The 14,832-nt window shown below is 39.2% G+C and overlaps 1 protein-coding gene across 3 annotated transcripts in view; it reads left to right on the forward strand.

Moving 5' to 3' along the window:
* pigr (polymeric immunoglobulin receptor) overlaps nt 1-14,832 on the forward strand; it is a 44,088-nt gene that overhangs the window by 20,525 nt on the left and 8,731 nt on the right. The window contains exons 2-5 of one of the 3 annotated variants that reach the window (XM_084118622.1): nt 10,419-10,763; nt 11,661-11,742; nt 11,932-12,158; nt 14,294-14,369. The exons of the other annotated variants lie outside the window; for them this stretch is intronic. Of the exons in view, the coding sequence (XP_083974748.1) occupies nt 10,419-10,763; nt 11,661-11,742; nt 11,932-12,158; nt 14,294-14,369 (730 nt within the window). The remainder of the gene's footprint in view (nt 1-10,418; nt 10,764-11,660; nt 11,743-11,931; nt 12,159-14,293; nt 14,370-14,832) is intronic. 3 annotated transcript variants of the gene reach the window in all.

Genomic DNA, 14,832 nt, shown 5'->3' on the forward strand with positions numbered 1-14,832 from the left:
TGTCAGTAATTACTCACCCTCATGCACAGCAAAATCTCCAGTGTTGAAATCCTGGTGTTAAGGACTCTTAGAGTAAAGAGTTAATTTTCTGGTGTTGAATTTCAAGGGATTAACACTGCTAGTGTAAACCACAAACTCTGGCTGGTGAAAATACGTAGAGTTACTAAATTTACACCGAGAGAGTGTTATTAGTTACATCCGGGACATTTACGCGCTGGGCGCGACGAAACGACCTGAAACTTTTTTCCACAGACGCCATTTTCTTTGACTCGCGATGCAAGGCATACGAGGAGGGAAAACGCAGATATTAAGTGTTTTATCGCATTTATATATGCATTTTATTACATTATATTGTTTTATTACAATATTTATGTGCTGTGAACGGCTAAACCATTCTCAGAAAGGCATTTTCGTTGACGCGCGATGCGGAGCAGACCAGGATGAGGTTGCTTTTAAACAGAGAAACGACAAAAGTAAGTGTTTTATCTAATTTACAATATGTATTTTATAACATATTGATAGAGAAATTTAAATGCTCTGCGTGCTTAAACGAGCCGAAACCTTTCTCAAAGGAGACATCTTTGACTCAATACGGAGCTGACGACGAGGAGATTTGCTTGCAACGTTAACAGGAACAACACCGAAAGTAAGGGTTTTGTAACCTAATTTACAACATGTATTTCATGGCATTATATTATTTTATAACGATATTTATGTGATGTGCGTGCCTAAACCTTTCTCACAGACTAACGTTATGCCCTGCATCTTCTTTGACTCGTAACAGTGCAGACACGGAGTTTGCTTTTAACGGTGAAAACACAGAGTAAGTGTTTTAACTCATTTACAATACGTATTTTATAATGTTATTTTGTTTTATGACAATATTTCCATCCATCCATCCATCTTCTACCGCTTATCCGGGGCCGGGTCGCGGGGGCAGCAGTCTAAGCAGGGATGCCCAGACTTCCCTCTCCCTCGACATTTCCTCCAGCTCTTCCGGGGGGACACCGAGGCGTTCCCAGGCTAGCCGGGAGACATAGTCTCTCCAGCGTGTCCTAGGTCTTCCCCGGGGTCTCCTCCCGGTGGGACATGCCCGGAACACCTTCCCAGGAAGGCGTCCAGGAGGCATCCGGAAAAGATGCCCGAGCCACCTCAACTGACCCCTCTCAATGTGGAGGAGCAGCGGCTCTACTCTGAGCTCCTCCCGAGTGACCGAGCTTCTCACCCTATCTCTAAGGGAGCGCCCAGCCACCCTGCGGAGAAAGCTCATTTCGGCCGCTTGTATCCGGGATCTTGTCCTTTCGGTCATGACCCAAAGCTCATGACCATAGGTGAGAGTAGGAACGTAGATTGACCGGTAAATCGAGAGCTTCGCCTTGCGGCTCAGCTCCTTCTTCACCACGACAGACCGGTACAGCGACCGCATTACTGCAGAAGCTGCACCGATCCGTCTGTCAATCTCCCGTTCCATCCTTCCCTCACTTGTGAACAAGACCCCGAGATACTTAAACTCCTTCACTTGAGGCAGGAACTCTCCACCAACCTGAAGCGGGCAAGCCACCCTTTTCCGACTGAGGACCATGGCCTCGGATTTGGAGGTGCTGATTCTCATCCCAGCCGCTTCACACTCGGCTGCAAACCGTCCCAGTGCATGCTGGAGGTCCTGGTTTGATGAGGCCAACACGACCACATCATCCGCAAAGAGCAGAGATGAAATCGTGTGGTCCCCAAACCTGACCCCCTCCGGCCCCTGGCTGCGCCTAGAAATTCTGTCCATAAAAATTATGAACAGAACCGGTGACAAAGGGCAGCCCTGCCGGAGTCCAACACGCACCGGGAACAAGTCTGACTTACTGCTGGCAATACGAACCAAGCTCCTGCTCCGGTCGTACAGGGACCGGATAGCCCTTAGCAAAGGGCCCCGGACCCCATACTCCCAGAGCACCCTCCACAAGATGCCACGAGGGACACAGTCGAATGCCTTCTCCAAATCCACAAAGCACATGTGGATTGGTTGGGCAAACTCCCATGAGCCCTCCAGCACCCTGTAGAGGGTATAGAGCTGGTCCAGTGTTCCACGACCGGGACGAAAACCACACTGTTCCTCCTGAATCCGAGGTTCTACTATCGGCCGGATTCTCCTCTCCAGTACCCTGGCATAGACTTTCCCAGGGAGGCTGAGAAGTGTGATCCCCCTATAGTTTGACAATATGACAATATTTGTGATTTGCAAATATCATAATGTATTTATCCTCAAACTATCTTTTACTTTCGTTTGCCAGCACACCTATCTTAACTGAAACCTAACGTTAACTGAAATTTTTTTTCTTAGAATGTGTAAGTTAATTCTTTAAGATTAACGTTAAATGTTTATGAAAATGTATTTATCAGATTCAATTTTGGTTGATGTTTGGATTCTTTAATGTTTAAATGTATTGATTTTGCTATTTGTGTTTGCTAGGACCATTTCCATGCTGCACCAAATGGCTAAGGCTAACCAGGCTTGGTCTTTAAAGGCTGTAAGTTACAGACTAGAACCTGGTGAGGGTCAGATTTTACAGATAACATATGAGATAATGTGCATAAACATAAAAAATAATCATAGCTTTGTTGCTATTTGGTATAACTAGATTTTTTGTGTTTCATAACACTCATTTTGAATGTGTCCAGTCAAATTACTTTACAATAGTATTTTTTTCCCCCTTTTTTCATTTTACTTAAATAAAATTAGTTTTCAAACCAATTGTTTTCATGATTTGACAGGTAGATGTTTTCTTGCTTTTTAATTTTAGACTCAACTGATTGGGAAATCTTTGCCCATCACCTGCCTCCAACATCACAAAGCCACAAGAAGGGAACGAAGATTCTTCCGTCAGCTGACTATTTAGTGAGATTTCTTAAGGTGCGTGTCTAAATTTATTCCTAAAGGGTTAGTTCACCTACAACTGGAAAATTATGTCATTACTTACCCTCATCTCGTTCCAAACATGTAAGACTTTCTTTCATCTTCACAACACAAATGAGGATATTTTTAATGAAATCTGAGAGCTTCCTGTCCCTCCATTGACAGTCCACGCAAATACCACGTTCAAGCCCCAGAAAGGTGTAAAGGTACATCATTAAAGTACTCCATGCGACTCCAGTGGTTTAACATACATTTTATTAAACTACGCAAGTGCTGTGTTTGCAGCAACAAAACATTTACGACTTAATTTATAAAATATTAATTTCCAACATGCGTTGTTAAGTGAGCATGCATCGAAGATTAATAATTTGTAAATAAAGTTGAGTTTTTTTGTTGTTGTTTTTTCGTGCAAACAAAGCACTCTTGTTGCTTCATAAAAAAAAATTGAGGTTAAATCACTTGACTCACATTGATTACTTATGATTTCCTTTATACCTCTCTGTGGCTTTGGAAGTGATAGTTGAATAGGCTGTCGATGAAGGGACAGAAATCTCTTAGATTTTATCAAAAATATCTTAAGTGTTTCGAAGATGAGCAAAACTCTTACTGGTTTGGAACAACATAAGGGTGAATAATTAATGACGGAATTTACATTTTTGGATGAATTAAGTCTTTAATTTACTTGGAAATCAGTAAATTCAAGTCTTAATCTAACTAAAATAGTTTCTGGTTTGAGTCACGAAAGTCTAAGATGGTTGAACTTTTTCCACCATAAACTTGCTGTATTTATAAAACACAAATAGTATTAATTGTAAATGGTCTGGTTTTGTGTTGTCTAGAGAACCAGCACTCCAGGATTTTGAGAAAGTTGGATCTGCACAGCCTTTCCTGCTTTGTGAAACAACTATACACTGAACTTTACTGTTAGGAACTGGACACAACTGATCCACTCATATCCTGCAACTGTTTTTCATCTGTTGAATGTTGTTACTGTACTGTTGCAAAGTCGAAGGTATTGACTCAACTTCACTGACACAGGACTTACATTCACTGACATGTACAGGACTTGAAGTATTAGACCATTTGATGAGCAGCTTTCACATAATTCTGATGACAGAAATGGCTATATTTTGCCTTCATTTATTTTAAAAGTTAACCTATGATGTATGATGTAAAGGGACTTGTTCGTTAATAAAAACTAGTTTGTTAAAACAACTGTTTGCATTTTATGATCCCAGACTAAGGTTACATTTTAACTTTCTGGATTGTTTTGATGTGCATTCAATGTTATCAATAGGTTAAATGCTTTGCTTTTATTTCTGAAAAGATTCCTTTTGTCAAAAAGCAAATCTCATAAATACAAACTCATTTTGAGTCAAATTTAACACTTCTGAAATGTATAAATTGATTCCCAATAGTATTACAAATCAATACAGATCAATTCTACAAGAGTTGCATTTTATGTTAAACTTTACATCCTATGTAGTGTTAATATGGCAACAACTCGGTAGTGTTGAAAGAAAAACACACATTTGGTGTTAAATTTTGACACTACGCACTGGTGTTGGGTAAATTCAACACTAACCAGTGGTGACTAGTGTTAAAAGTTAACTATTTAGAGAGTTGCTGCAACTCTATCATATTTAACACTTTGAAAAGTGTAGTTTTAACTCGATCTAGTGTGGACCAATATAGACACTTTTAAAGTGTTGAATTTAACTCTATAGGTGTTGAATTAGCACTGCTGATATTGCTGTGTGTTGTTCCAACCGCGTAAGACCTTCGTTCATCTTTGGAACATAAATTAAGATATTTTTGATGAAATCTGAGTGCTGGATCACTTCTCCATAGGCTGCTAGGTGACCGAAACTTGCTGGCCCAGAAAAGTTATTAAAGAGATCGTTAATATAGTCCAAGTGACTACAGTGGTTCAATCTTAAGTATATCAAGCGACGAGAATACTTTTTGTGTGCGCAAAAACAAACAAAAATAACGACTTTATTCCACTATTCATTTCCTTCTCTCTGGGCCTCGTAGTGTTTTTGCACTGCACGTCTGTGTTGCACGTCAACACGCATCACACACATGACCAGCGTCGGCCAATAGTGAGCCTACGTGGTGACGTGTAACAGAGACGCTCTGCGCAAAAACACTACGTGAACTAACTAGAGGCCCAGAGAGAAGGAAATTTACTGTATTTAAACTGTATACTGTATTTAAAAACTGAAAAGGTAAAACTCAATCAATAATTGTTATTTGGTTATTTTGACAGTAAGTGTGACCACAGACACCGGCACTGAGAAGGACAAGTAAGTCTTAACAAATTCTCATTATTGTGATTAATTCATTAGCAGCATCAAAACTTTGTGTCTTTAATGCTATAAACAGTTATTCAAGTCTTTATTCTAACAAAATATTTTCTTTAATGTGTCTAAATTAGAAATAATCTAGAGATAAATGTTTAGTTAATATCTGATAGTGTGCTATTGTCTTTTATCTTTCAGATGGCGTTTCTGTCTTTCACAGAACTAGAGTTTTCTCCACATTGACCAGAAAGATCAGATTATTAGAAAACTGCTGATTCTGCTTTTGCTTAACACTCAGTCAGCAGATTAAAGATCTGTGTGTAGAACCTACATTTGCTAAATGCCTGTTAACCTTGTCTGCAATGTATTTTTTTCTCACCATTTTTCTTCAAATGTATTTTTTCTTTTACCAAAAGCGACTTAGCCTACTAACGAGGAACATACCAAATAGAATTTGGGTTTTAATTCAGAAACATCAAAGCTAAATTAAAAATATTGCATATGAAAAATTTTTATATCTCAAAAATATGCAAATAAAAACTTTATAAGTTTACTGTAAAATCAATAGTCTATTCTTTTGATGAATCAGACCAATCAGAGGTCGAACTTTCAAGGGGAGAAAAATTTCAGCACAACACCAGAACAGACTGTTCCTGCTGTAAAGGTTCATGTGAAAAAACATGATTGAAACCAGACTTCATTTACCCCAATGGAAAGCATTTCTGTCAGGACCACTACCGTCAAATATGATTGACAATTAGCATACAGTTTGGATTGGCGGAATGGTTCCGTTCTGGGCGAGAACTCCCTGCGCATCCATGCAGCCTAGCATGGATAAGAGCAGGGAGAGCAGCAATAATCCCCCTTGGAGTAAACAGAACAGAACCAACATGAAAATTTGCAAATATATTTAATTCAAGATTTAAAGTACAACATAATTCGATAATTATTCTGATTCAAGGGGAATCAGAATGTCAAATCCTGACTGGGCGAGAGGAGGAGCTGGGGATGGAGGAGGGTAATGAGCTCCTGAGAAACGCGATAGCTGCTGATAATACTGAAGGAGCTTATATATGTATATGGTGATAGGTGTCGTATTCCTATAGGTAGATGTGGATCAGCTGATGGTCAGCTGATGCGAGCTTGACTAACGTGACCTGCCAGAACTAACGCTATGCTTGATGTTTAAACAGTTTAAATCGCTCCCTAGCCCCTATAGTGCACTATATGTCATTCGCCATATAGAACATAGTAAATGTGTGAACAAGTGGCCGATTTCAGCCACAGCTTCATTGTCTTTTAAGATGTAGGGGGCGGGACTCTTCAGATTCTAGAGAGCATTTGATTGGACAGAAAATCTGAGGAGAAGCTAAAGTGCAGAATGACATCATCAAAATTGTTGCTCATATTGTTGGTAGACAGAGACTATATACATTTAAAATGCATATTTCTTCCAAATGTGAATCAGCTCCACCGATGCGGTTTGATCGGGCTGTGCCGATGCACTTGATGCCCAGATTTGCGTGCAGGCTCAGGATCAGGTCGAAACTAGTGAAGTAATTGTCAAAGAAGACAACTGAAAGCCGTGGCTGTGTTATGGTTTTGCATAATGTTGTCACCACTTTGCTCCCTAGAAGTAGCTCCTGCTCTTCCTCACTTAGATCAACATTGAAGAATGTGGACACACTGCTGATCACTGCCATCACACTGCTGATTATCATTGAAGTGAATGTAGCGACGTAACTGCTTGAATCTCCTCTGCGGCATGATATCAGCAATCACTCTGAAGCGTGATGCAGGGTGTCAGTAGTCCTCCATGGCCGGGAAGTCAAAAACACCCATCAAAAGCAGCATAGCAAGGAAATCTTCAATCTCACCAGGGTTAGTCTTGATCGGATCCCCCAACTCCTGGGCAGAGTAGAGATTGGTTTGATGAGCAATATGTTGAATCATCTCATCAGTGAAGAGCCTTTTGAAGTACTGGAAGGGTGTCTTGACAGCATCAGGGGGTGCAAAACTTGAATCAGGAACCTGGAATTCCTCAATATCTACATGCTTCCAGATTCCCCTGGCTTCTTTATCTTTCTTTTCAGCCATTTTCTTCTTCTTTGTGACTGGGGGTGACATAGGAGCCACATCCAGCTCTTCCATGGCTGTTTTTAGGGTGTTTTTCCCTTTTATCTTCCTCTTAGCAGATGTGCTTGTTGAGGGCATCTCCTCCTCATCCGATTCAGTGGAAAGATCCCTAATCATTTCTGGAAGGAAATGATGCACCATTACATATAAAAGTCAGCATGTTACAAAAATCATACATATTAAACCATTTAAGTATAATAACACTATAACTGTAACATATTGATAACAATGCATGAACAGCAGTGTTTTTATTCCATGGAAAATAGTGCATTTTAATAAAATTAGCATAACTTCACCAAACTGTTACCATGCGGTTGAGCTGTCATTCCATGCCAAGGTTTACCATGGAGTGCCAACTCAACCGTATGGTCAAGCATGTTTTAAAAAAATTATTTGACCATTATAAGATGTTTCTGTTTTGCATCAATTTACATAATTCTGTTAAGTAACGTGTTAGATTATATAAAATGTTGACAAAACTAACTCACCTTTGAAAGTACTGCCAAAAATAGTCCCCATGTCAGAGGTGATTTTTCAATTTTAAACTTGCTAGCAGCAGGATGAGTGAAAAGTTCTACTGTCAAAAAAATAGAGTGACCTCTAGTGGATGTTTGAAGCATAGCATACCTCAACCAAGTTGTAGAGATGACCCAATCAGCTTGAGTTCAGTTCCACACATTTTTCAATAAGATATAGCGACTCAAAAAGTGATCTACCAAATGGTTGAGCAGAACATTTTAAACTTGCATGGAAATGATGAAGATAAAGAAAGAAGAAACATTGCAACTTTTCGACTTACCGACAGTCAGTTTGAAGAAGTTCATTGTATTTTTCCTTTGGCTCATAACAAGCAAGTGTTCTCTATTTGTTTACAATTAATTTTACACATACAAGTTTACATATCCTGCTGTATGACATGCATTTTGCTAATTCTTTTATACATTTACTGATACATTAAAGTCAAACTAAAGTTGATCTTTTCTTCGCGCAGGTCCTGGATGCACAACAGGATCAGTAAACAGAAAGTTAACGGTTCAGACTGGAGGATCTGTCATTATTCCATGTTATTATGACAGGAAATACACAGAACACAAGAAATACTGGTGCTTTGATGACTCGGGAGCATATAATTACTGCTCTATTCTGGCATATGCTAATGAAACCAAAGGAAAAGTGTCTGTAATCGATCATCCAGATCAGAGTTTCTTTACTGTGACTATGAGAAACCTGCAGCATGAAGACACTGGATCTTACTGGTGTGGTGAGGAGATTGAAGGAATATTTCAAGTGGATGAAAGAGAGCAGCTTCATCTCACAGTTCAATCAGGTTTGAGATGAGTTTCACATTCAGATGAATAATTCTGATCCTGATTCCTAATAAATCACAATCTCAATGACTTGTGTCTGTGTGTTCAGCTCCTGATGTGTCTGTGAAGAGCAGCAGTGTATCTGGACATGAAGGTGATAATGTCAGTGTCCAGTGTTTAATTGTTAAGATTAAACTAACAATAAACAATACATCTACAGTTTTGATTAATCAATCTCTGCATTTACTAATACGAGTTGTAGGCCTATCTGTTAACATTATTTATTTTTTTGTTCAAAATTAACAAAATGTGAATGAGTCAATGCATCACCGTTCCTTCTTCCAAAACGTGTTTTTGTCTTGCCCCTGATTCGCCCATGTGTGTCTCGTCACCTTTATTTATACAGCACTTTATACAATACAGATTAGCCATCTACAGGGATAAACAGGAAAATAATGATTCTATAATGCAAACCAAATTCAATTCTGTTTTAAAGCAGCTCTAAAAGGACAATAGTAAACAGTGATTATTCAGTTGAATCAGTTTAGTGTTGATTCAGTTTGGTTCAATAACTGTAAAGTTAATCAATTGTGAAATGAGTTCAATTCACCCATAAAGCAACCAGCTCAGTTCAGCTCTTATCCAATATTGTCAGTGCATTCAAGTCAATAGTATTGCAGAATAGTAAGTCATAAATAAATAGAGAAGTTGCTCCGGCTACTTTGACCCGTGTCTGGTGTGGCAGAGGTTAGATGTCACGAGTGAGAAAGCTTGACATGGAGCAGCTAAATCTCAAACTTCCAGGGAATCACCCATTTAAAGAGGAGAGTCTGCTGGCAAAAAGAGAATAATAAACAGGCAGAGCTCGTAAAAAAACAAGAATCAACATTGGCTTGGCTTTTCGGAAATCATGAAAAAAAACAGGGATTTGAAATGTTGTAAACGTGATGCGGAGATGGTGCAGCATCGTCCTGCGACGGCAGCCATATTGCACCAGAACGTCCTCCACACACCAGCTTACTGGTGGAGAGGAGACAGTGATGAAGACAATCAGTATATGGGGATTATTAGGAGGCCATGATGGACAGAGGCCAAGGGGCAAATTTGGCCAGGACGCCAGGGTTACACCCCTACTCTATTTCGAAGGACATCCTGGGATTTTTTTAATGACCACAGAGAGTCAGGACCTCGGTTTAATGTCTCATCTGAAGGACGGTGCTCTTTCACAGTATATTGTCACTATACTGAGGCGTTAGGACCCAAACAGACCACAGGGTGAGCGCCCCCTACTGGCCTCACTAACACCTCAACCTGGTTTTCTAAGGAGGTCTCCCATCCAAGTACTGACCAGGCTCAGCCCTGCTTGGCTTCAGCGGGCAACCAGTCTTGGGCTACAGGGTGATATGGCTGCTGAATATTGGCAGTTGATTATTATTCAACTGGTAAGGCATTTTGTTGAACTGATAAATTGCATCATGTAGCTCTCCAACAGAGTTCCCTGTAAAGCATTATCTATTGTGAAGGGTCACATTCATCCGCACAGTCACGCAGAGCCGAAGCACAACCAAAACAATGTTCTTCTGCAAAATGCATGCAGTTTTTATAACCTTTAATGCACTGTGAATGCGAACTAACATTAACAAAGGTTAAAAAATGACGTGTTATTTCTCATGTTAGTTATTGCATCAACTAATGTTAACAACTGAGACCTTATTGTAAAGTGGTGTCATTATCTGTCCGTTATCTGGTTCGATCTGTTTTTAGGTTCTTACTGCACCGTGACGACTGTAGGAGATCTGTCTGTGCTGGAGGGTCAATCCGTCACTGTCCCGTGTCACTATAACCCGCAGTATATCAGCCACGTGAAGTACTGGTGCTACGGCCGGATGAAGGACTTCTGCTCCAGCCTGGCGCGCACCGATGACCCCACATCAGCCCCTAACATCAAGGGAAGGGTGACGATCGCGGATGACCCCACTCAGCATGTGTTCACCGTGAGCATGCAGAACCTGACGGAGGGGGATTCGGGGTGGTACTGGTGTGGGGTGGAGCTCGGAGGGATGTGGGTTGCTGACAGCACTGCCTCCCTTTATATCAGCGTCATTCAAGGTGAGTTAAGAAAATCATATGAATGAAAATACAACTAAGCGGAGGAGCAGAGCAGTGAGAGGCGCTTGTCACTGCCCCGGCAAGTTTAAAAGGCTGCACTGCACGGTTATTAATAATGGAGGAGTCCATACATATGCTGAGTCACAGGATAAGGAGTCCTCGTTGTTGAAAAAATCCAAAATAGACCATAAAAGGAAACGTGACCGGAGATTACAAAAAACAAGGGTTAATGTCGGGATAGCTAATACAGGAGAAAGCTTTCAAAAGAGACGCTTGCTTTCTTGTTGCCTGCTTTCTTCTCGACAGGTAAGTCAATGTTACGGTCTTAATTACAAGCTTTTTTTCATTGCTTGGTTGTGTACTTTATTATATAGACAGTAGAACATTTATAGTTAAAAGTTAAACAGGCTCTTTGATGAATAGCAGCTATTGAGTAAAGCAGAGAAGGCCCTAAAAACAAGGTTGTAAGTTTTGTTTGTTCAAAACTGTTACATTCGTTAGTTCGTTGTGTCAAGTTGCAGTTTGTTTGAAATAACAAACCAGTTCACCCGAAGGAAAACTCGATGAAGTGCTATTAGAAGCTTAGCTTTTTGGTACATAACGGCTACCGTAGATGCAACACGCATTTGAAAAAGCGAGGCGCTGGAGAGCACTATTCGTTTGAACGCAAAATACAATTTCACCACTAGATGGGAGAAAATCCTACACAATGTCCCTTTAATGTTCAGGTCATATCCCGCATTCTGCTGACTGTATTTATTTAAAATGATTGTTTCTCATATTGATACATATTGATATTTTGTGCATCCCTAAATGAAATCTATAAACCACTGAAGCGTTTGTGCAGGTGTCATAGAGGTGTAGTAGTCAGCGTAACTCATGGTGGTTTTGTTGCAGGTGTGTCAGTGGTGAACAGTATGGTGAGTGCAGATGAAGGCAGAAGTGTCACTGTTCAGTGTCTCTACAGTAAGAACCTCAGGTAACCTATATATATATATATATATATATATATATATATATATATATATATATATATATATATATATATGTGTGTGTGTAATTAAAATTTTGTCTATGCCAAACTTTTTGCTGATTCATATATATTTTTTTTAAATTAAAAAACATTTAACAAATACAAATAATTTAAGTATTACTGTTTTCACTGCAGGTCCAGTGAGAAGCGGTGGTGTCGCAGTGGGAACTGGAACTCCTGCATGGTGACGGATTCTGAAGGAACATTCAGCAGTAGAAACGTGTTCATCCACGATGACAAGATCAGCATGTTCACTGTGACACTAACGCAGCTGGAGATGAGAGACTCGGGCTGGTACTGGTGTGGAGCCGGGCAGCAGCATGGGGCTGTTCATGTGTCAGTCACACCACAAGCCACTACACGTATGTTACACAGAGCCTATCGCTAACATCACAAACTACATTCTTACAGTTTTTGTAGAAACGTGTATGCAAAAAACGCTGTCACATTGTCAAATGTCAAGATGTTGTAAGTGCTGTATGGTTGCTGCTGCATTGCATCACTATGGAAGTTTGTTAGGGAATAGAAAATAACTTCATTGTGACTTTTGTGACTCGCAATTATGACTTATGATTTCTTAAAATTACAAGTTTAGATATAAATTCTGAATTGCAGGACATAAACGGAACTGTGAGAAATAAATTTGCAGTTGTGAGAAATAAAGTAAATAAATGCGAGATATAGGCTAAACTTGCAATTGCAAGAAAAAAAGTCAGAAATGGGAGTTTTTCAATTCTAATGAACTTATCTCACAATTCTGACTTTGAGTTTATAACTCTCAGTTCTGACTTTTCTCGTAATTGTGAGTTTATATCTCGCAATTCTGACTATCAATTTCAAGTTTATATTTCACAATTCTGACTTTATTTCTTAAAATTATGAGTTTAGATATAAACTCAGAATTGCGAAAAGTAAAGCCTGAATTGTGAGATATAAACTTGTAATTGCGAAAAGTGCAGCAAATTAGCTCAAAAGGGAAATATAAATAAGTAATCATAACTTGTTATTATGAATTATAAATATTTGGATGAGTTAATCGAATAACTTATAGCTGATTTAATATTACAATCAAATAATCTGTTCATCCAATGAACACTTAATATTGATCGTGTCTTAACTCTCAGAAAGGATATTTTTTATGGCCACAGAAAATTAACGCTTTCCTTAGCATGTAGCTGTGATAGCATCGTTAAATTGACGTTGATTTACATGCAAGGGACCAGAATCCACTCGTTGTGTGAATGTAGTTACACCGTTTTATTTAACTAAATCACTAACACATAACTATCTAAACAAACACATACACACAATCCTGCATGAGTAAAATGGAAAGTGAAAGTGAATGAAACTGGAAACAGAAACAGGGAATGAAGCAAGGAAAAGAGTCATTTAACCATCTGAACAGAACCATCAGTTTCTGACTTCAAAGCTCCTTGTTAAGAGAGGTCCACTTCTTATAATAAACCTCAGTTTAGTTAATTGTACGATACTTGCATTGCCTTAGCTGTTGAAAAAGCGTCTGGATGCAGTCTCAGGATAAAGTCTTGGTGCTTCTGTGAGTCGATGGTGTGGAAGTTGCAATCAATTTCTTCCGTGTTGAATGAAGACATTTTGATGAAGTTGCGATGTTAGTCTGACTGTTTAAACATAGCTGGCATTAGTCGAGGCCTGAGGGCCGGGCGAGGCCCACAGAACAGCAGCCAGAAGATGCAGAAAAGAAGGAAGTGGGATCTGTGCGCTTTAACCTCTGAGGATGGTCTCTCATAGGGGTCATGAGCCTGTGGTAACTTAAACGTTTGGAGGGAAAGTTTACAAATCTTTGTTTTCGATCATGGTAATTTGCATATGCAACTAGATTGGGTGTTGATGCTGAAACTATTAAAGACAACTGTTCTTGTAATACTAATATGTTGCATAGGTATCAACATATAATATACATGATCATTTAGATCATCAAAATACAAATTCGTAGATGCCTAACATGGTATAGGTCAGGTTACATTAACTGGTGGTTCTATCATAAAGCATGCATACTGTATACAATACAAAAGACACTATACAGGACAGTAATAATCACACACAATGTTCTGAAGATATGCACGTTCCTTCATAGAGAATGAATGTGGAAGAGTCCTTTTTAAGGTCATTATGTGTGTTTCAAAAGGGGTATAGATTTGATTTGAGAGTCTTTCACATTCTTTTTGGTAAATGGCTTTCATGTCTGGGTGTTAGTTGCTCTCCGGGGGTTGTCCACAGATACCTTGGTGTCTCGTTTTGTTGTTGGTTGAGGGGTTTTAAAGATTGTTAAATATAACAAATAATTATGTCTGATAGGTCCAGCAGTTACAGATGAAAAGTCAGAATTGTCTGATAAAAAGTGACAATTATTATTATTTATTATTTTTTTTCACGTGGTGGAAACAGGCTTCCATACATCACTGATCTGAAGTTAAACTCTGCTCAATTTTGTCACGTTTGATCTCTGTCCTTGTGCCAGGGGCCACAGTGTCTCCTGTCCAGTATCTGAAGACAACAGTCCGGACTCCATCTGTAATGGGCACAAATGACCCTCACAGTTGACCTCTGTATATTTCCTCATGGCAGATTTCACATGAAGGGATAAAACGCTTTCAGCAATGAGCGATACTCAGATTTGTCACATACACTCTTAAAAATAACGGGTCTCTATTGGCACTGATGGTTCCATGAAGAACCGTTAAAATTCATGGAAATGCTCCAATCCACGGAAATGCTCAATGCTTCTTTACAGTGGAAGAATGTTCTTTAGATGTTTTAAATGTTCTTCACACTAAGAAAATAAAGTTTATTTTAAGAACTGATCACTGAAAGGTTCTTCTGTGGCATTGCTGTGAAAAACCCATTTTGGAATCTTTATTTTTAAGAGTGTATGAATGAATATTCTTTTACCATTAGTTGATATTTGGGTAACACTTTATTTTGATGGTTCCTTTTGAACATTCTTTTGACTATATGTAACTTTGCACCTACATGTCAACTAACTCTTATTAGAGTATT

This window comes from Abramis brama (genome assembly GCF_963993115.1).
Source record: "Abramis brama genome assembly, chromosome: 7".
NCBI lineage: Eukaryota > Metazoa > Chordata > Actinopteri > Cypriniformes > Leuciscidae > Abramis > Abramis brama.